This window comes from Pyrgilauda ruficollis, unplaced genomic scaffold, assembly GCF_017590135.1.
Source record: "Pyrgilauda ruficollis isolate IOZ18807 unplaced genomic scaffold, ASM1759013v1 scaffold70, whole genome shotgun sequence".
In the NCBI taxonomy this organism is placed as follows: Eukaryota; Metazoa; Chordata; class Aves; order Passeriformes; family Passeridae; genus Pyrgilauda; species Pyrgilauda ruficollis.
The window spans coordinates 2818315-2841654 of record NW_024528822.1 but is presented as its reverse complement, the minus strand read 5'-3'; the positions used below and the strand labels follow the sequence as shown (position 1 = coordinate 2841654).

At 36.4% G+C, this 23340-nt stretch overlaps 1 protein-coding gene across 3 annotated transcripts in view; it reads right to left on the bottom strand.

Annotated features, from left to right (window-relative positions):
• Positions 1 to 3074: 3074 nt before the first annotated feature.
• The window catches only part of SIPA1L2 (signal induced proliferation associated 1 like 2), a 126495-nt gene continuing 106229 nt past the window's right edge, over positions 3075 to 23340 (bottom strand). The window contains exons 17-23 of one of the 3 annotated variants that reach the window (XM_041485498.1): positions 22415 to 22568; positions 20262 to 20481; positions 13382 to 13513; positions 7938 to 7991; positions 6866 to 6989; positions 5161 to 5242; positions 3075 to 4307 (exon numbers count right to left, since the gene is read on the bottom strand). In XM_041485498.1, coding sequence (XP_041341432.1) covers positions 4161 to 4307; positions 5161 to 5242; positions 6866 to 6989; positions 7938 to 7991; positions 13382 to 13513; positions 20262 to 20481; positions 22415 to 22568 — 913 coding nt within the window. In that variant the 3' untranslated portion in view covers positions 3075 to 4160. The remainder of the gene's footprint in view (positions 4308 to 5160; positions 5243 to 6865; positions 6990 to 7937; positions 7992 to 13381; positions 13514 to 20261; positions 20482 to 22414; positions 22569 to 23340) is intronic. The other 2 variants (XM_041485499.1, XM_041485500.1) reach the window with 2 other exon arrangements.

Sequence of the window (23340 nt, the reverse complement as noted above, 5' to 3'; positions counted from 1 at the left end):
AAGACAGTACAACAGCCAGAGATGTTGGCTGTCTGTCTGAAAGGAGAATCAAAATAAAACCTAAAAAAATTTCCTCTCTATCCCCCACCTCCACCCCCTTTTTATTTTTAATTGCTTCCATGGTGAAGGTTTTGGAAATCTGCTAGATACAGTTATTATGGAAATATGTGGACTGGTTGTTTTACCCACGAGTCAAAAATGTCTCCAGAAAGCTACCACTGTGTAAGACAGCAATTGACTTCAGAGTCTGCAAAACAGCAAAGATCTTCCTTGGCAAGACTGGATGTAATTGTACCAGCCTTGCTTTCTGTTCTGTGGCCACTGTGGAGCTAACACAGCAAAATGCTTCAGCCCTGCCACTCTATGGCTGGCCAGACCAGGCACCTATTACAGAACTTTTCCTTCTGCCATTGGAGTCTCCATGAGAGAAAATAAAGGCAACATGGTGAAAGAGAGAAATAAAGGAAGTGCAAAGAATCAAAGGAAATATAGCTGTGCATGGAGAAAAGAGATGAGATCAAGATTTGCTTTTGAATTGAAAGACATTATAGTCTTTGCTGTAGAAGAAGGAAGATGGGATGAAGAATAACTTGTTTTGGCAATAATTAATGGCTCTGATGGCTTCAAATTGTCCAACACAAATTCCTGAGTTTCACTGACTTTTTTCTATATTAGAACCAGTCAGCACAGAGCTCAAGAAGTGCTGTAACAACATAATGCACACAGCAATTCTCTTATTTTCCATACCGAAAATTGTTTTCCCAAGCAACTGCTCTACAATTAGCTAGTTTGCATTACAAATATTCTAAACATTGTTCCACATTACTGGATTTCAGGCATAAGAAAGATGAACTATTTTGAGAATTTATATCGAATAACACACAGAGGACTTAAATAGTGTCTGTATAAAGCTTTCACATGCCTAAACCAAATAGACTACCCTCTCAGGAACAACAACAAAAAAAAAATTGAAATTATTGCTTATGTTTGTAATAGTGGCCTCAGAAAAAAACTGTACCTAATAAAATACAGTCCACTTGTGATAAATGTGTCAATAAGGATCCCATCAATAAAGATGTGCATATAAATCTTGATATGTCACTTCTAGGGCAGAAACAGAACATTTTGTAATTTTGCCATGATTGGTGTTTTTCCCTCTTACAGACGTAAACATCTGCATCGACTCATATTTGATTTTGGCCCCTCAGTACTGCATAGCATGGCTTGCTGTGCTGGGTGGACTTTGTTGATGTTTTAAATATTTCCATATTACTGTTTGAATTCAGATCACAAACACATCTTTGAAGTCAATTTCCCAATCACCTCCACTTACTTGGCTTCAGATCATATGGAATGGGCTTAAGAGCACAGAGCCTTCACACAGAGCCAATCTAACATGATTTCAGCCACTAAAAGGCATCCAGTCCTGGAGCTGGACAAGGAAGAGCCTGAAAGATCTCCAAAACCTGGGTTAGCAACACCCTGAATTTTCCTAGTGCTCCACACTTGTTGCTCATGTAAACGTAGTCTTTGCCTTCATGTGTCTAAACCAGGCATTTTTTGTGAGCACAAGGCTTCCAAGAGGATTATTCTTAAAAATTCCAGTTAATTAAAATGTCCAATTAAACGTCCTTTACCTATGCCAAAACCGTATTATGGTCTCTGATAAATATTCCCATGTCATTAAAACACTAAAAGCCAGACAAAAGACTTTTCCCCATGGTGAAGGTTAATTAAGGAAGAACCATGTGCCCCCAACACAACTGCTTTTGTCAGCAAAATAACTAGGAGCTCTATAGACAAAGCTTTCTGTCACTTTTGGAAATCAAATGTTTTCAGTTGGATGGGAAAAATGGAAAAAATAACTACTGAAAGTCCTTTTTGTATATGTAGTTATAACTGCTGGTTTTCAATAACTGAGATAAAGAACTAAAATAAATATTGGACAATAAACTCTTATCCAAGCCTGTGTCCCTTCAGAGCCAGCTTACTCTCGAGTTCATTTCCGTTAGCACAGCTTTTCAAAGCGAACAGACCAATCCTACAGAAACGTGTTCACAGACAAACTGCCCACGTTGTTCAGCACTGATATTTGGCAAGGTCTCCAGCCAGATGGGTTTGCTAATGACTTCTGTAAGGTGCTTAAATCAGAAGCTACTGTAACTCATGACTGCCATGTTTAATTACCCTGCTAATACAGCTTAGTGGATATTGTTTGGTATGTAAAAGTCAAGAGTTTTTGATGAAAAATACAACACAAAAACGTCTTTTGAATTTCAAAGGATACCAAAGGCTTGATTATTTGCCCATATACAACCTTTGCTAAGAAGAGTCTCTCAGAATAATTGTTACAGCAGTGACAGACATTTGTTCAATTTTAAAAACATTTCTCATCCAATGTGCACTAACAATAGACATGGAATTTTAGTTGCATGAGTTGAATATATTTTTTAATTATTCAATAATTTCCCATAGGTTTGCCTGAATGCATTCAGCAGCCAAGAAGAAACTGGGACAAAACAATGGTCTTGAACTTTTTTTTTTCCTCAGGATAACTCAAATGTGCTCATTAGCTTCATTTCATTTTGCAAAGGTGTCCTTTTTTGGTGTAGACTTTAAGCTCAGTACTGTACACAAAGCATCTTACATATGCTAACACTGCAATCAAATCCTCAGTTGCTGGCACAAGAAGATGGCAAGTTATTTCCTGCTACAACTAACATATAAGGAAATATGAAGAAACTAAACCTCTTTTGAACATTTTCTCCAGGATGTGTTTGTCAGTAAAGCAGGATTTTTTTTTTTTTTTCTCCTAGGCCACTAATCAATGCCTATGAACAGCCCAAACAGCTTTTGTTCAGAATGGGGAAGTCAACTCCTGGCTTCCAGGACAGGATGCACCAAAGAAATTAACTGTGATAATGGTGTCAACCCCTCCTCAGTAACAAGGGATGCTGACAGCTCTGAGGGGTTGAACTGCCTCTGGATGGAGAGCCCAGGGACCAAGCTGAAAAGAAACCTGAGTTATTACTGGTAACAATGACTGCAGATAATACAAGATAAAATATTTCAGGTTTAGATTTTTAACATTTATTAAAAAAGCAGGATGTATGTTCATTTCAAATTAAACAGTTAAAAATGTTAAAGCATACAAACAAATCAATTGTGTACTAGCAGCATCCAATTGTTAGAATTTTCTAGAATTCCTCAGTACAGTCTTGGCAAGCTCAAAATATTACAACTTGCAACCAACTGACCTCACCATAGTGCAGATAAAACAAACTTTATAAAAACAACAATTTAAGGTTAAATAAGCTTAAATAAAGGTGTTAAATACAAGACACTTGATCAAAGCTTCTGTACAAAGATAAACAAATTTGGCATTGTACAACTGATTGGCTGGCTCACACCATACATGATTTCAATAGTTAAGCAGTGTAGCTGTTTAGCTGAACATCAACTATACAAAAGTAACTGAAGTTGGGAGTGGGCTAACCCCAGTGAGCCATTTACAAGGCATGTGTATTTTTAGAAAATCAGAACACTGTTTATATTCAGGCACCATTTGTTCCTGCAAATAAATAATCTCTAATGTATCTGCATCCAAACTAGTGTTAAACACGTCAGTGCTAACATTTTATAAACACAGCTCTGTGACTATTCACTATACCTCCATTCTTATTGCTATGACAATGTGGACTGTGGAAATAAAACTACTGTACATACAAAAAAATAGAGCACCTTTTAAACATTAAAGTATATGTCTGGTTATTCTTTTTATCTTACAATACTGAAGCCCAAGCTAATTTAAATTGCTTTAACATCTTCACCAGCACACCTGAAATGCAGGAACTAAAACCTCAAATATTCCTCTTCAGGCAAGCCCCAGCCAGAGCAATTTCTAAAAATGTCTAAAATGACACTAAGAATTTTTTACATTCATCTGCACACAAACAAGTATCTGCTATTCTCTGCTTTCTTCATACGAATTTAAAGACGGGTTGCCACAGTTCTCTCTCCTTTTCAGATGAATAAAGCTGGACAGAAAATGTAGCAGAAACACCTAAAATGGATTGTGAACACAGTGAAATTATTACCCCGCTAATTCAAAGATATAGCTGTTACGTTGTTCAAATAAGTATTTTGCAGGGCCCCAGCCATTAGGATTTTTTGTCTATCGTATTAAAAAACCATTCTGTAAATTTCCTCAGTTGAGCGGCTGCTGTTTGAGACTCTTCCTGAAGTCTCATGTTATCTTGTCTCAGGTGCTGCACCTCTGCTTGGAGAACTGCCTTGTCCTGTTTTTCCTGGTTAACAAAGATACAAGTTGAGCAAAGTAAGTAGTTACGATGACAACATTTATTTTTGTTGTTAATATTTCTATGCAAGTCATAACAGCTGAGCTCCCTAATTCATTCTGACAACTGTTAACTGTAAGTTAATTCCCCAAATATGCTCCAACTACCTCATTCATTCCAAGAAAATACTACAAGCTAAAAAGAAAACTAGATCTTAGTTAAATAGAAAAATTAAAGGCATTTACACCATCTAACAAAAAAAAAAAATAAGCATTAAAAGCATAAGAAGCTTTTAGCTGTAATAAATCATATGTGAGAGCCCAAGTTGTAAGTAATTGATTTCAAACAAGGAAGAACAATATCTATTTTCAGTATTTTTCCTTACATGATTATTTCCTTACCAAGAGCAGCCTCATTTCTATTACCCTGGCAATATCTCCAGCTCCAAATTTTGACAGCAAAGGAGGCACAAATCAAGTCATTGCTACATGACCAAGGTAGCACAAGCCAACAAGGATGACAAAACTGGGATGCTAACTACTTAGCAATAGTGCCCTGTCCATATTCCTATCCTATATAAATCCAAAGTACCATAAATAAGGATGAAGTGTTTCCTTTTTTCTGGGGTATGACTATTTGTAGGACTGTTGCTCTGGAGTAAAGACCCATAAACTACTTAGCCTTGGCCCAATTTCCTCACATAACCATTCCCACAGGACCTTCTGCACCTCAGTGCTCTGAGCAACCACTGAGTCCTCTTGTGTAGGTTAACTGATGTACTTCTTTCAAGCCCTTGATGATCTCTGTGTAAAAATAAAACCACTAAAACTGGAGAACAGTTATGGTGCTAGTGGTCTCTTACCTTTCTCAGGTCAGTTTGTAGCTGCCGGAGGATGACTTCCAGCTGGTTTACTTTTCCAGTCAGAGTACTTGGAGCATGTTCCCTGCAAAGTAAACCACTACCTTCACTCTGAGTTAGTGATAAACATCTTCCCAGCTTTAGCAGACTTACACTTTTAGTAATAGCAAAGGAAACCAACCATAGTTAGGAAAACAGAGACAAAACTAGCATCAGTAAAAGACTATAACTAGAACATAAATCCAGTCCTGCAATATCTGAAATACAACACTGCTTCTCATGCAAATAAGGCAGAAGTCACAATGATTTTAAGAAGCAATGTGAGTTACTTGCACATACCCTCACAGTGCCACACTCACTGCTCCATGGTGTGCAGGCACATTGGTTAAGCTGCTTTCTGATAAGGATTGTACTAATCTCAAGCAAGATGCAGCAGCAATTACTGCAAACCAAAAGAGCTGTAAAAAGTTCTTTTGTCTGCTGTGCAGCAGTGTCATTTTCAGTAAAGGATAAACCTATGGCTTAATGGAGACAAATATTTTGTTTAAAGGTCAAAACACATAAAATATTGCCACAGGTTAATCAAATACATGACTGAGGGAAAATACTGAGATAGCTTCTGTTTTCTGAATGACAATGAGCACTGTGGGAGACAGTCCCATGTACATTATAGATGCAATTAGCCATCATGTGAGTAATTGAGTCTAAAAGAGAGCAGGTGAAGAGAGAGGATTTACATTCAAAGCTGAATCAGCTGCTTCATGCAATTGCACAAATCTGACAGGTTTGCCATGGCTAAAAGGGGAACATCTTTAACAGTATTTTGCAATCCTTACTGATCATTAGCCTCGGGAAAGAGATGGACTTAAAAGTCATTACAATAAATGTGCCTTACCATGTAAGCAAGCTAATTTGTGTAAAATTGGTTCAAATTAAAATGTGATAGTCTAACAAGCAAGAAGACTTTTCCCTCTGTTTCCCATTCTTCCATTCCTACAATTGAAGAGCAAAACTAATCAAAGATGTGTTTTTCTTTTAAAGTGTAGTGGCAGACAGATTGTACTGCTGAATCTATAACAAGAATGATCTTTAAATTAACAAGTATACTCCTTAGAGCAGGATAGGTGGAGAGTCAGGGGGGAAAAAAAAGGAATCATTTCTCAGCACTGGGAAGAATTTGAAGAATTGGGTAGTTTGGCATAAATTCTGCAGTCCTCTGTTACAGATTCTCTTGATGAGTTGACCTCCGTATAAAAGAAAAATTACAGGTTTGCAAATAGCAAATAGTTGCAAAGATAGGATAGACCTTGTTCCAAGGTTTGAGACATTTGCTGCCAATCAGGTTATTGCATCCTACAGAGCTGAGCTCCTGTTATTAGTTCTATTAAAATGAAAACAGAAATAAATGTAACAAAAATTATTATTGTAAAGGAGGAATACAGTGAGAAATGTGATTATCTGAAACTCTGCATCTAACCTTGATCTGCATTACAGACCTACTGCGGTGAGAGAGAATTTGACTTGGAAAAACAAAATTTTTCAAAAGTAAAGAAATTATAAGTCAAGGCAACAAGTCTGCCATCAAACAGCCATGCACCATGCATACAGGCAATTTGACATGCAACATTAAGAGAAAATCTTTCCTTAAAATAAGAAAAATTAAATAAATCATTCATTTTGAAAGAAATATGCTTCAATTCTGACATACCCCGCATCCTCAAGAAAATCTTTTCCATCTGGGGGACTCTCATCCAAAGGTAATTCCTGTGCTCCTTCCAAGACCTGAGCTTGTTGCATATCATTCAAGGTGCAAAAGGATGCTACTCTCTGATCTGTAAAAAAGTAACATAAGGATACCTCTAAAACTGGACAAAATAAAAGGCTATATTACAGCCATTATCCTGGTTCAGTTAGCGAAAATGGATGTAGGCTTCTACATCTCAGCTTTGAAGATAATCAGCAGATGTATGCACCAACTAGTTGGCTTCCCCACACCTGCATCCAAAGGCAACCCCAAAGCAATTTTTTTATGTCTGTCAGCAGTATGACAGTTTTTGTCTGACCACTTAATGCTGATATGAACAGTAAATTGGTTTTGATTAAATATGCAGAAAACCATTACAGAATTCAGGTCCACAACAAATGACAGTAATAATTCAGCAAAAAGGTTTGCATTTTTTCCATGGACTTAAAGCCCTCAGATTCGTCAGAAGTCTTCACTTTTCACTTCGTACTGCTTTACTGTCTCAAGCATTTGCAGAAGCTAATGGTAATCTGCATACTTGAAAACTAATAAATTCACACTATTTTTATCAAATGAGTTTTATTCTAGATATTACGAAAGCACTCTATTATCTGCATTGAATTTCACTAGAACATAATCTAACAAGCACAGATGCAATTACCTATGGATATACAGTGTGGTTGCCAAAATACATCAGTCACCACATAATAGAAGTATGCCATGCACATCATCATTGCACAGAACAGGAGTAAATGATGCATTCATTAGGATTTAATTTGTCTTCTTTAAAATAAAAAAAAACCAAAACAACCAAAATCCATATTCTGTGGAGATTGATTTAGCTTATTTCTGCCAAACAAAATCCATCTCTGTAGGCTTGTATGAATTCTGGCGACAACATGCCTGCCTTGCCCTTTCTCCCCTTGCTCTACCACCCCACCAGGCCCAAAGCTTGCATTACCATGCAAACGTGCAAACATAGGAAGTATTAAAAAAAGTTTACAAAAGGCAAAAGTCATCAATCCCAGACCATCACCTAGAAACGGCGTCTGATGACAGAACGGCCCAAATTCTTCATCTGAGTCAAAACCTGGAATAAGATTTAGAATGTTCCTATAAACAAGACAGTCCATCTCCACTGGAGCAGCTGTGGCCCTTGCGGCAGCGCACGCAGTGGGATGTTCCCCGTGCAATTCCTGCTGGCACTCACTCCCAGCCTTGCCAGGCCATTTCTACACAACACCAACATTACAGTAAGCAGAGGTGCCACACCCCACGTCTCTAATAGGGACACCCAGGATTGTGGCACAGCCTGACAACTTGTCAGACTACATAAGAGGACAATCCTTCAAACTCTTAAGGACACAAATAGTGAATACAGGCCAGATCTCTTCAAATGGGAAGGACAAGTTCTACCAAACAAAAATAGGAAATCACTAAAATGCTCTTTGTGGTTTAAAAAAAACCCCTTCAGCATAGCATAGATCGCCAATTCATTCTCTAACACAATGAACAAAAGTTGCATGTCTGATTTTGTACAATTTCAAAGACTGCAGCACATTTCCCCTGCTTTTAGCCTTATTTCTGACTACTGATGGATCTCAGCAAATATGAACGTGACTATTCCATATGTGCTGACAATAAGGTAAGAGTATCATTTTAAACACATAATCAATGACATAATTTGCAGATTTGAAATCTACTAAGATAAATAGATTTACTTTGTACAGATAAATAAAACTTAGTTTCACAGATCAAACACAGTATGTAGCCCAGGAACAAGACAGTGTAAACAATTAGTCTGAAGTACACAGATAATTAATTTCACCTTCATAGTATTAACATTTTCACTACAACAACTAGTTTTTATAAAGAAAAATAAAGTGTATTTCTGGGTATGATGCTGTAGATCTAGATTCTGCTTCCTCCAAATTACAGGGACCCCTTCTATTCAATTGAAGCAAAATGTACATACTAAACAGAAGAAAATACATGTAAATCTCAGAGCTGTTACTTTTAAATGAGATGTCCCTGCCAAACTCCAAGGAGAGTCCACTCACAGAAAACTATTTACAGATAATATATTGGTCTTTATATCAGAAATTTAAACAAGTGACTTAGCAAAACCAAAGATGAGACAAAAATTCATGCTTAAATTTACAGTAAAAGAGTCATACAGCTGTAACCACTAAGAGCTTGAATCTCTATTTTCGTTGTTCCAGACCACTAACAGAGGCCAGAAAAAACTCCAGGCAATTTTGATGTACTGGAAGCAGAAAAGGCTAAAATGAGTATAGTGCGTGAAGCCACTCTCTCATTGTTAAGGTAAAGTCTACCCACAAACATATACTGACATATGCATTGAAGCAAAAAGAGTTACACATGCATGCCCTACAAATCACCAAACGTTAACTAAATATTGTCATTTTTTCTTTTTCTAGCAGTTTAACACACTACTTTGGTTTAAATAATTATCTGTCATGCTAAATGATCCACTTCTTTCTCATTATATTATGTGTAGCATTACATTTAGCTATGAAGATTTTAAATCAAAGTATTAAAATAACATTAATTATAATAGCACAGATGTTTCTGCAAAGATAAATTTGCATTAAGAAACACTGCATTTTGATTGGCAGTAGTAGACATTCATAAAAATCACCTGGAAAAAATCAGGAGTTGAAACCACCAATTTTAATGCAGGGATGTCAGAAGGACTATCTTAAGCTTTTAATGATCACAATATGACTTATCAAACACTAAACAGCTTTTTTAAAAGCACAATATACCCAATTTGAAGTAGAACAAAGTTCTCTACTAATAATAATATTCAATATTTGTATTTGTGTCAGTTGCCTTTTATAATTGTAGTAGCAGGTATGGACATCCAAAAATGCTTCTCTTTTTTGTCCCCAAAACATGGAAGAGATGTAAAAAGTCATCAACACATGTTGAAAGCCAGTCCTTCTTCCCTAACTTGAAGATCTATTGGAAGGATAAAGCAAAAAAGAGAACTAAAAAAATTAAATCTCTAATTTTCCATTAGGCTTTTCTGGGATTTCTCCTTTTTCAAATCCGGCTTTCCAAGTTATTTAGAAATCCCCATATCTTTATCTTTACTCAGCTGAGCATGCTTTCTTTCGTTTTCATTCTTTAACTTCTTCTTTTTCACCCCAACTACCCTCCCTCTTTTGCTGTACAGTCACATACAGTCCTATCTATTTTTTATTCTTTCCTTCAGGGATGGATAGAGAAGCATTACCACAGAGTATTTCCATCATGTGAACTGCTCCCTGGTTATGTCTCTCTGCACTTTCCAACAAAATAAGAGACGGGAACTGGAAGTAGCCTATCTATGTATGACAGAAATGGGAAAATTCCCCTTGCTACTGACTGGACTGATGTTAGCATGCATGCAAAATATCATGTCTGGAGAAATATCAGAGAGTCAAAACCATGTCTTGCAAAGGAAGGAGTGCAGAGTGTTAAAATAATGCTCCACTGTGCTCCAGCTTATGGGCACTGACCCTCCACAGAGGCAGCTCAAGCAAAAACCCTTCCCTGATGCAGCTTCTGGAGCTTGTGAATTTAATGCATGCACAGCTCTCCATTACACTGTGAAGACCTGCCTTAGGAATAACAGAAGATTTTCAGAAAAAATTTGAAGTAAATACTCAGCTTTGCACAAAGGTTCTTGTCAAGCAAACGCAGTGAAAATTCAATCCTCACAAAGAGAAAAGCATTACCACCATACTTTCAATTAAAAGCAAAACAAAAGAAAAGCAATAGCTTCTTCCACCTGCATAGACCACAGTTTAAAAACTGCTGTTCTACACAGGACCAAAACTTCAGCTGAATAAAAGCTAATACTAATACACAACCTTAGCCACTCTTCATCTGAGAAGAGGAAGAAAGTGAAAAATGAGACTACTGATCTTGTTATACCCATAAGTAAACTCTGAGTAGGGATGATGTTAGCAAAAATCTTGCTACTAATTTAATTCTTAATCCAATTGATAGCAACAATATAAGCGCCTAAAAAGCCTACACTAACATTAATCAAGATACAACTGCTTCTTAAGACAGAGATGAAAGATCATGAGGACCATATTAGAGATGTTGAACCAATCAAATTATATAAGTTGTCAATACATAATCTGGAGAGATCACAAGAGAAAAACTCTGCTCTTCAAATCAGATTGGTAATCCTGGTAAAGTGACACTAAGAAAAGACACTGTACAAAGAAAAAATTAAAATTAAGACCAGTATCTAGGTTCTAGAAGAGAACACAATTTCAAAATATCAGGCTGGCAAAGCCAAACTAGAGAAAAACCCTAACTTCACAGATTCAGTATTAAAAAATTCTTATTGTTTTAGTGATCCTTTCCATTGAAAGTGTGGAGGCAAAGGTTTGTTTAATTTTTTGGGTTTTTTAATATGAAATGTGATGCCATTTGCACCAGTTTAAGAAAAAAAAAAAAGAAAAAGATCAAAGCAGTTTTATATTCAGAACTGGACAAACTTTAGAATCATCCACTCTCTTTTTCACGTTGATGGAATGCAGAACAGTAGTTCCAAGCTATTTTTAAATAGAAAGTTGAAGCAACTTCTAAGTAAACAACATTAAAATACACATGGAAACTGCACTGTTAATTCATATGCAACACATTCCTTTCCAGTGATCTTTTATGACATGCCTATCAGTTATTCTTTTTTAAAAGACTTTCCAATTGCAAGACATAGGATGAAGTTGAATAAGGGTTTAAAAACTCCATTCCTTGCAAAAGTTTCTAGTTGCAGCACTATGAATTTAGTCAAAACATTGTATAAATCATCTAACATATACAAAGATTACTCTACTGCAGAGTCCTAAACAGAAAAGAATTATATTCCTTCATACAAAAATAGATTACTATTTACTACTCAAATTCTTATGGTAATTAAAAAACCAGCTAATAAATAGCTTCTATCTTACAACTCAGACCATCAGTTCTTCAGCATTATCTACAGATATATCTAAGTTATTTGCAATGAAAACCCAACAAGTTAATACCCTTCCTCCCAAGGAACAGCACCGTGGGTTAGCGGTATTGTTCTACCTCTCATTCTCAAATTCAAATGTAATTACACTTACATAACACTTACCAAAGTTAAATTATTTTAATAATGATACTAGGTAGTAAAAAGAATGAAAATCTATTCGTTTTCAAAGAAAGCTAAAAATAGAGGAGCATAGCTGGTACAGAATGATCTTTCACTCAGCTGAACTCAACATTCTATTAACATTAAAAAATTCTTCAAGTAGAAAGTTACAGAGCTTGTCATTTACTGATGCAAACCTTTTTTCAGTAGTTTAAGATGTCAGTAACAAATAGCAGGGTGTTCCCTGAGCAATCGAACATAGGAATGCCTGGGAAGAGCTGTCAAGATGCTCAGTGTCACGTATTTCCTGCCAGCTACCACAGCCATGTTGGAGTAGTATTGAATAGTAATGAATGCACATCAGGTCAAGAAATAATACAGTTCTTCAAATTCCTAATCATTGCTGCTGGTTTGGGTTTTCACAATGACATTTAAATTAGTGCAACAAGCAGTTCTGAAGAGCTTTTGGTCAAAGTGAACTCTAATCACTTCATACTTTGTAAATGAACCAGAAAACTGATTTCTATGGTTTAAACAAAATATCCAAATCACTAACTTCACAGACATTTTTCACAAAGTTAAGACCTGTATCTTATACAATGATGTCTGTGGTAACGTCATCCTTATTCAGAGATTACACTCAGTAATGCAAGCAACACCAGTTAATTAAATATCAGACAATTTTAGGACAACATTAAATAAAACACCTCTCAAACAACAAAACACAAACACTCAAATGTGTACATTCATATGAACACTCAAACCAACATCTGTTTTCTCTGTTTAGACAGCAAGTGTAGGTTTAGCTCCCAGAGGCGGACGAGATTTTTTTCTTGGTTAATCTGGTTCCATAATTTAATAAAGCAAACCTGGTCTATATCCTGCACCCAAATCCTGCCAGAAAATACACTGTGCAATTCTCCTGGTCTTCAAGGGCTTATGAAAACTGAGAGGGATCACAACATCATTTGGACCACACATTCCAGTTTACAAACGCAACGCAACAAACTCAGTGTTACTCCCAGTTTCACTTTAAACATCTAACATAAATGTTTTGAATCTCTCCTTCAAAGATCTGATCTTGCAATTGATTACAGAAGAACCTTAAGCACTAAACTGGAAGAACTGCATCTATAATAGATACAGAGAGTGTCATGAAGACCCCAAATTTCCGGTGACAATCTTCCACACTGTGAATTGATACTGTCAAAAGAACTAAAGGGCTACAGAGGCAAACACTGGATTTTTGTAATTCAAAATGTGGCTAAACAATATATGTTTAAAAAAAAAAAAATTTGTGTATTGAACATTGATTTTTATTCAAATTTTCCTGTTACCTTCAAACGCTCGTGCAGCATCTACCAGGTGAGACCAGTCTAGCCCTGTGGCAGTGTCTGGCAGGGGCATCAGGCCAGGATCATTGAATTTGGCTTTATCAGATAAGGACCCATCTGAGAACCAGAATTCATCTAAACAATAAACACAATAATTAGTCTTCCTGTAACAATTATGTACAATTAATTTTGAAGCTACTATAATGATCTGTAAAAAATGTATAAGCAGAAAGTGCTTATCTTCATTTCCATTGTGTTTGTCTTTTCCTGTTCAATACTCAGTAGGGGTGGAACAATCTCTAAATGTTGTCAAAGTAAGATAACAAAGTTTTAATGGGTATTTTTTGGTGCTGCTGCACACGGTATGTCTCTCACATTTTCATATGAACACTGTGTGAGTAGGCAGCATCCATTCTAAAGCATAGCATATTTAACCTGAGCACTGAGCAGAAAAGTTGCTAGATACACCAAGTCATATTTGTGAAGCAACATGAAAAATACTTACATGCAGAGTTTTACTCTGAAACTGAAAATATTCCTGTTCCAGAAGCAATTAAAAAACCCCACCTGCTTTTACTTTAATGCATTTGTAAATTCTAGCCTATATCCAGTTCTCCCTTCCACACTGAAAATACTACCCTATTAGTTTAACATCTGTAGCTGTATCTCTGAGGATGTAAGACTTGGGTGAGATTTCAGAGTGAGCCGTAACACACTGTAAAACGTACACAGATCACATATTAAATGAAATGTATACACTATAAACTGTTCAAACAAACCTTTCTGCTATGCACATTCTGGAATGTACTACAAACATACATTTTAGTAGAGGAGATGCTAATTTTCATAATTTTCTTGAATATCTTTACATGTTCCTAATTTGCCCATAGACTGCCCATAGCAATCTTCACTCTGATCAATGTGCATATGTTAAAAAGAATACTCAACAGACACACAGTTTCTTAAAACTGATCATAAACCAAAACTATTATTTGCAATCACATTTCATCTTAACCATAAAGCCAGCAATGTAATATAATAATTTCATCACATAGTATGACTATACTATGGCAAAGAGAATTTTTGCTTCAAACATATCCACTCCAATGAAACAAAAAGGTCAAAAGAGTAATTTTTCCTCAAATATTTCAGGAGGAAATTTCCATCTAGTCATTCCAGTGATTTAAACTATAATACCCAAGATGAGTATTTTTTTCCCAGGAAAAGACCAAACACAAAAAACAATGAAGGAAGAAATGCATTTATACAAGTGGAAGATACATTGTCATTTAAGGAAATGGCATGCTGTCATCGTCCTGGTATTAATGTCCATTTGACTTAAAGATTCTGACCTAAAAATCCAAAGAGAGTAGGCTGTTACAAAGCATTCCACTGCACAGAGCAATGACTGAAGCATATGATATGCTCTATTCTTTGCAGAAACCTTGCTTAAAAATGATACGAAATATGAGGAAAAAGAAAGTGAAGGAGGCTTACAATCCTCTGCCAAAAATTAGGAGTTCCTGCAGAAGAGGTAGAAATTCCCTTTACTGTGGAATTTATCTTGTTCTACACTTTTATGAAAGATCCAGTATTGTTACACTACACTTGGAAGTGGCTTGACAAAACTCTGTAGAAATGTCCTTTTCAATACCTACTCTCAGTATGTAAAAGTGGATGTTATATGAAATGGAAAATATAATATAGACATATATTCTACTCATATATCCATACTAAAATTTTATTTTCAGTTCTGTATAAACATACATAAAGCCTTACCCAAGGCTACTTTTGTGCAAATACATTGAAAGCTGAAAGTCAGAGCAGTGTCTGAGATTCTGTATATGACTTGGGAATGGTAAAAACCTTATTTGTGCAAGTACAAATGTTTCATACATCCTGTTGTGGAAAATAGACAGAATGCCTTATTTGAAAGACTGGCAAGCCAGCTTTTGGTTCTAGACCAGCAGGCAGGCCCTAAGGGACAGCCCTTGCTTTTGTGATCAGCCTTGAGAGGCTGATTGTGAAACCTGTCAGGAAGAAGCCTGCTCCCAGTGCGATGCTGCCAGCTCTCCAAATTAAAGTGTAGGAGTGATATATTCACCAGTAGTCATCCTTCATTATACATTGTCTCTGTGAGAACCTCAGTTCACCTTAGGGCGGATCCTATTCAGTCCTGCATAAGCCCTGACAGAGCCACTCAACTGCAGAAAGCCTGCCAGAGTAGAGATTTGAATATTGATAGCTCTGAAAATGCAAGTGCTCATGCTGGTGCCTGAAATTCTAAGTGGAATAACTGAACAGGCATGAGTATGCCACCATAGAATAATTCATTTTCAAGACATAAATTGTATTCTTCTGCAATGAGGGAGCAAAAAAAGGGGGAAGAAGAAAAAGAATAAAAATACCAAACACGAGCTCTAATAACATAGGCCTTGGTGCCTTTGAATTTCAGAGAATATTGTTTGCATTCCAGGAATGCTCTGGGTGAGACAAATTATTTCTAGCCTCCTGTATTTGCATTTCCTCCCTGCTCCTCTTACCTTGCTGTTGCCTTACTCTGTCTGTGTAGGACTGCCACATCAGCAGCTGTTGCCTCCTTCCCTTTTTGATTTGTGCAAAGGCGGCAAGTAATGGTTAAGCATGCCCATCTCTGTGTGTCCAGGAGGATATGCCTAATCTAGTAGGCCACTACTTTACTGTACACAAGATTGACTTTTGAAGCAATACAATTTCCTTTGATGAAACATTTTCAGTGTTATCTTCAGTTTTAAAGATTATTTTATTTGCTGTACTCCTTTTGGCATAAAATTATTGACCTTGTAGTTTCCGGTCTTTTCAGTTGTGTCACTTCCTATACTTAGGAATTTTATTTATTTTTATTACTGATGCATAAAAGTATAAAGCATTATCAAGAGTCCCTATTTTCACCAAAATTACATGGTCAGTTCAGTTTCCAACAAATCTCCTGAAATCAGTGGTTATTGGTCCCACATACATCCATATTCAAAAAGTAACTAGTTATGCAGAAAGAAGATTCATCTGACATAACCTATTTTACTTAACCTACTTTACTTTATAAGACAATTATACTGCTTCAGTTGCAACTGCTACTTTTAAGCAGAGATTGTAGATAATGAAAAAACTATCTTCTAAGAACTCCTTGCTTCAAACTAGACATGTCATTTAACAAGTAAATTCTCCCCAAAGCAACTGCAGGTGAAGGAATACATCAAATCTCACACATATGTAAATCCCCCACTCTGTGGGATGTCTGTTTTTCTTTCCTGCAATCAGTAATTATATCTCTATAGTCCTCTTAAGCAAAAAAAATCTGCCTGCTGAAGCTTCCCTTCTTTAGTATTGCCTAGGGTTGCCCTGCTTCAAGGATGCCAACCTGCTCATAGGCTCTCATGCACAAGTGCTTCTGATAACCATTTTTTCCTTCCCTTCTCTTACTGAAGATAGACTCATGTTCTAATAAGATGAACCTCACTGTGTGAGAACAGGTAACACCAAACATGTTCTCCTTCAGTTGTGTGAATTAATCAACAGCCTTTATCTGCTTGCTGACAAACTGATTTCCAAACTCCTGCCACTGCACATCACCAATATACAGTGATGCTCTTTCATTTTAATACTGCTTCTTATCAACAAGTTTAGTTTTGGATTGAAGCTAACCTGAGTAGTAAGGTAGTTTGAAGATAAGACTTTCATCAATGAACATAGCTGCAGAGACAGGTCCTGCACTTCTGGCAGCCTTTTCCCTATGCCACATATAATCTGAGAACTTTCAAAATTTGTCGTATATCACTGTAAAATATTCCCTTCCTTATGACCCTCTTCACTGCAACTATCCTGCACCTTGCTCCTTTCCTCACAGCACAGGAACATCCTGCCAGTTATCATTTAGGGCATTTTCTTTCCCCTTTCTTTTTGTGCTTCATGATAGAGTGGACCACGGTGCCTGATACGTAACTCAGATTGTCTCCATGTGTCTCCTTGGGTTCCCCACTTATGTTGTTACACTAGTGTAGTGATTTTCACTGTTTTAATTCTTTCCCTGCTCATTTACCTGCCATGACTTTGCAAGAAGGGCATAGATTTGTACCTGCAACTGCATGTTAGAATCACTCAATAGGAACAGCACTGTCTGAGTCAGGGGATCCTCAACGTCCCCAAGGTAAAATTCCAGAGCTCTTACCTACACAAATTCTCCCTTTTGGTTTAAGTTAAAAATAAGATAGAATTAAATGAATATTTCAACATTTGTGTACTGTTTGCAGTCAACAGCACTGGATTGTCAGACTTTGCAGTTCAGGCTTTACTAAAAGCAACTCTTTTTTTCATGTCACTTCCCCAGTAATAAAACAATAATTTAAAAGTCATATATCTTCACTTTTCCCGTCATCTTCTTATAGTCAACATCACACACAGACGAAGTTTCTGGTTCTTTATTTGTGTGGTCATTCTGTCTCATAATTCTCATCTCCCAGTAAACTGAAAGCCTTCAGGGTCACCTATTACTCTTTTGTTTTGGTGCTGCCTTGCTTACCTATTAATCACACTCCTTTCCTTGCTAGAGGGGTCTCATGAGATTAGGTACTGCCACAGTATTTCATGCTGGATAATAACGTGCAAGAATATACATTTCTAAAACTGATTTCAGCCAAAACCACGCTATTTCCACTGATATCTATAAACATTAAATATCAGTAAATTAAAATGCTTTGAGATCACACACAAAAGACATTACTATGACAGGATATGAATCCTGATATCTGAAACTACAACCTTACATTAAAATTATAAATGAAAAAGAAACCTCTCACATCACTGCTGTAGAATGTAAATACCTACTTAGGCACTGACTACATAAAACCTTCCTAAAAAGAGCCAAAGTTAGTTTCTCATATGGAGATACTGACTCACCTTATCTTTGAAACATAGGTGGGAAAGCCATGATGTGCTTTTTTTCAGAGTAACTACAGATAACCAATTATATCGGCTTTGAAACAAACACCACAAAAGATTCTATATAGCAGGCATTGATAAGCACTTTTAAAATACAGAACCAGAAGCAGAAAATAGAAGTTTCATATGAAAACAGCATGAATTTCTTTGGATCAGCTTTTGACTGACAGGATACTGATTCAGTGGGGTTTTTTTCCAGCTATATATATGTGTATATATAACTTTCTGTATCTAAGAAGCAGCAAGAATGAAATATTAGGTGTCTAAGACAGAACTAATACAAAATCCACTAAAATATCACTGCTGGAGGAGCAGCATAAAGCTTGGATTGCTTAGTGCCAATCTCTTGAAGAAAAGCAAGCTGAAGGTTTGATCTCATTGCATGTTTACATGCACAAGAAATGGCTCTAAAAAACAAGGCCTAACATAGAGAAAAACAAAGAAAGAAAATACAGTCAGGATGCCTGTGTACCATACAGCTCCTTCACAGACTACAAAAATCCACTGAATTAATCTCCTGTGAAACAAAATGGATCCCCAATTGCTATCCATGCAGGAATAGGATCTCCTCAGGTTAATTTATAGTAAAGAGTTTCACTCTGATAGAAGAATATTTTTAGAATGGCAAAAGGTACACCAAGCATGTATTCCCACCTGAGACAGGAATTTGGCACTCATCTGAGATACCAATTTAAAATTAACCAGTGGTCAGTGACGAAAACTTGGTTTCATGGCTGAGGCCACTCTAACTAGAAAAGTGATTTGTATATAAAGCTCATTTCTCAAAGTTAGGAGATGACTGCTAGTTCCTGAAGGACATGACAAATGACAGAGTCCTTTTTATTGCTACTTCTTTTATATCATCTGGCTGCATTCTCCCTGGACATGGGCCTAAAATGTCCTTAATGCTTCGAGAAATTCACCCACAGCTTCTTAACTATGGACTTCAGAGTCTTTTTTTAAATTGCAGTCAGCTGTGATGCAAAATTAGAGTAGCTAAAGAAAAGAGGTGTTTTTTTTTTCCAGATTGCATGTCAACTCCAGGTGTCCACTATACATCAGCCTAAACTAACTGAAAAGCATGTAGATTCAACATTTTTGAAAAAACAATTCTCTCTTATTAACTAAACAAATATATTTAACCTAAATATACATATCTATTTGTGTAGATTTGGGCTTTTCATTCGATTTTGTTTTTAATTACTACAAACTTCATAGCTCATCCTGAAATTATTGCAAGCTAAGCAGATAATAAAGGTCTCACACACGAAAACTTCACAAGTTAAAAACCACATTCATAAAATAGTTTTAACTTAGCACCTCAGACTACTCTTCTGCTGCCATTAAAAATGAAATGTTATTTGTAAAGCTTTTACTAGTATATTAAAAAAAGTACCAGCAAATTCAATTTGGAAATAGGAGTCAAAGTCAACATTTATCACACATTTCCTTTTAAGATGCTACTAAAAGGATCATCTAAACAAAAGCTGTTCCATTTGGCTATTATTTCAAATCTATTTGTGAATATTTCAATAATTCAAACGCACATAAAATTTAAAAAACCCAAAACAACAAAAAATAGACCAGCTTGGCTTAATTAGGTCACCACTGGAAAATAAAATGATAACTAGAAATATCTTCAACTAAGTTTTTTGCCTATCAGTGGTCTCATGAAAACTCTTTGGGAAGTAAAGTGAATATTATCTCCAAATATGATAAATATTAATTGAAATAATGGCAAGCATGAGCATGTACCTCTGACCAGATATTTTTTTACTAGGATAACTGGAGCAGTGAATTCACATTTCTTAATTTCATCTTAAAGGTAAAATCTCACTTAATACCCGGTAATTGGTTTGAGTTTACCCCAGATATTCCAAACTCAGCAATGACAGCAACAATTACTTACTTCTCAGATTTCCCATTCCAGGAGTCAGGCTCATTCTGGGAGGCAGTGTGCTGTGATATGGTGGAGTAGTGCTGAACAAGATGTCATTTGGCAAGGCCTGGTCGATCACTGAGCTTCGAGAGCTGGCATAGGAAGATCCCCTGCGGTTGCTACATATGCTTTCATCAGAGAGGGTGCGGTAAAGCATCCTCCGTGGGGAGAGGTTTCCATAAAATGAAAACTAAAGATAAAAATAAGAACAGTATTGCTGGTTGAAGTGATTCTTACAATCACATCCCCATCATCAGCTTTTGGGAGTGTTTTTCTGGACAGGCACTCTGGAATTCTTGAACTAATACTGAAGATCAGAGATTTCTTCTGCCACATCAGATCTGCTGGGGCCTCAAAAGAGTTACTGGATTGGATATTCAGACTTCCTCTCAATATTTTGGAATATATCACCATGAACTCATCAGATACTGTGCTGTTTTAGTAATCATGAAATGTTAAATGAAAACTTCGTAGCCTTAAGACAGCAATGTTTGACAGAAATGTATATAAGGTTACCAACTCTGGCAGCATGTATGCAAGACTACACAGAACTGTTTGATTTTAATTTGAAATGACCATGCTTTACTGTTAAGCATTCTGAACTGATATATGCTGCCACATAATTCATTGGATGATAAAAATGACTTGAAACACTGCATCTATCTGGATATCACATATCAGGCTTAGAAAAGAGGGTGACAGGGCTCACTGAAAACTGCTTATGCATTTCAAGAAGTTACTTAGACCACAACCCAAATATCTACAGTAAAACAAGAGGCTACCATACTGTAAAGCCGGACCATTCCACTTTGTAAGTAATTTCTCAGCACTGCAAACAGTTTTCTTTACATCTACAAAGCATAGTTAATGCTTTAATTATTTAACTGGTTTGTCCTGCATACAGGAATTACATGTTTCCTTTGTGATTAACTGCATGTGTTCCATGTTCCCAATGCAGAACAAATGCTTAAGAGGAATAGCTTTTGCAAACACTGAATACAGCATAGAATCTCACATATTCATTTCTGACTTCACTGTCAAAGGTAACTGGCTCACCAATATCAAGATTATTATCCCTCTATGAAGGCACAGCCACAGACTGTCTGCTGCGGGGCTCCTTGGAAGTCAGGGCCCATGGTCTCAGTTAACTTTTGTTTAGGTGCCTTGGAGAGGAAGGGAAGTAATTTATCTCAGCCACACCACCTCTTTGTTTATTCTTATTTAGGCAGCCAAAACCACTGGAATCTTCACAAAACCCCTCCAATAATTGTATCAATGATGAAAACCTCTAGGACATGACCCGCAAAAATTCAAGCATTTATAATGCACACTTAACATACCTCATATTATAAAATATATGTGATCTGAATTTTAGATTCAACTCTGCACTTAGAAGATTCCCATATGTTACTTTTGTTCAGACATGATGATTATGCTATTTAGCATATTGTATAAACACAGTGGGTTAAGAGAGCATTCACTTAATATGGAAGTGTGATAATTATCTCAAGTAATTCAACTGCATTGCTCTTTATTCCACATTAAGCACAGAATTCAGAACTATTTACTTTGGAGACCAGCAAATTTTAAGAACACTATCCACTTATTGTGAACTATTAAGCATTACCAACTGTCTTCAGACTATACAGATTAGATCCAGGTTTTCCAGCACTGACAATTATGCCTTCTGAGCAGCTGCCACTGATACCTACATGAAACTGATTTGGATTTCTAGCAAATTGTTGGTACTATTACAGGGCAGAGGAAAGCGGGCTACTTTTATTCATGCATTTTAATATCACACAAGATGCACAAATTTAGGCCTCCTTCCTTGAAAATGTCACTTTTAACCTTTCAAATTACAATGAAGTTGCTCAGCCTGCACTGGTCAAGCTAAGCAAAGACATACTTAAACAAATGCTGGATTTTATAAATAATCATCAAACACACATTTCCCATCCTCGTGGGAAATGATATTTTGGGACTTATGGTCATCCCCATAGAATAAACTTAGCTTGTACAAAACAATATTGCATTCTGTATAGCAATTTTGGGCATACCAGAAACCCATTTCTAAGGTTACTGAAAGACTGAAACACACAGAGCCAAAGAAAGCAGCCAACCTTTCTTCTCCCTTCCTCCATAGAGAGGCTGTCTGGCAGCATCAACTTCAGAAAATCTTCTTTGGACAAGACTTGCTGGCTTTCAACAATAGCATTCCTGACAGAAGCTTGGAGTGGACTCGATGCAGACACAGCATCAATATCATCATACACTCTGTTGAGAAAATGGGTGTTTTTAGCAAGAAATTGGATTTGAAAGACTGCAATCATTTTCTGTCAAAGTGAAAATTGTTAGAATTATGTCCTGACACAGCACACTGTTTAGAAATTTTTTTTGATCACTTAACCTGTGAAACTGTTTGTGGGTACAAAATGAAATTCTTAAACCACTGAGTAACAGAGTTTAGGAAATTCTAAAGAACAATTTCAAAAAGCATAATCCTTGTTTCTCCTAGTTTGCCTCTCTCTTTTTTACACACGACACTTCTCTGTCAATACAAAAGTTATATTTATTTCAGCATTTCCAAAGGTTCATAACAAAATACTTTAACTTTTACTTCCACAGCAAATAAAAAAATTGTATTTTATATTACAATACTGCATCCAGCTTCACAATCTGGCAAAATTATTATGGTCTTCACAGCAATGTTTGAAGTGTATGGGCAATCAATTGTCAATACAATTGCAAGTATATTTTATTATCAGCAATTTCATGAAAGTATTTAGATAAATTAAACAGGTGTCTTCTTTAATTATCAACACATAAAAATCTAGTTACAGTCAAAAAAAGACTGTCAAACTGAATCATTAACCTTCATCTCCTTCCAGTGAGAAAGGAGACAGGACTTTAACAGGTTGAATGTAATGGAAGGAACTGGAGATTGCGACTCACAGAGAACACACACTGGAAGCCATCGCTCTCTGCCAAGTGCAGCCTCATCAGTGACTGTCTTCAGCAGAGAGGAAATAAGCTTTGCTATGGTAAA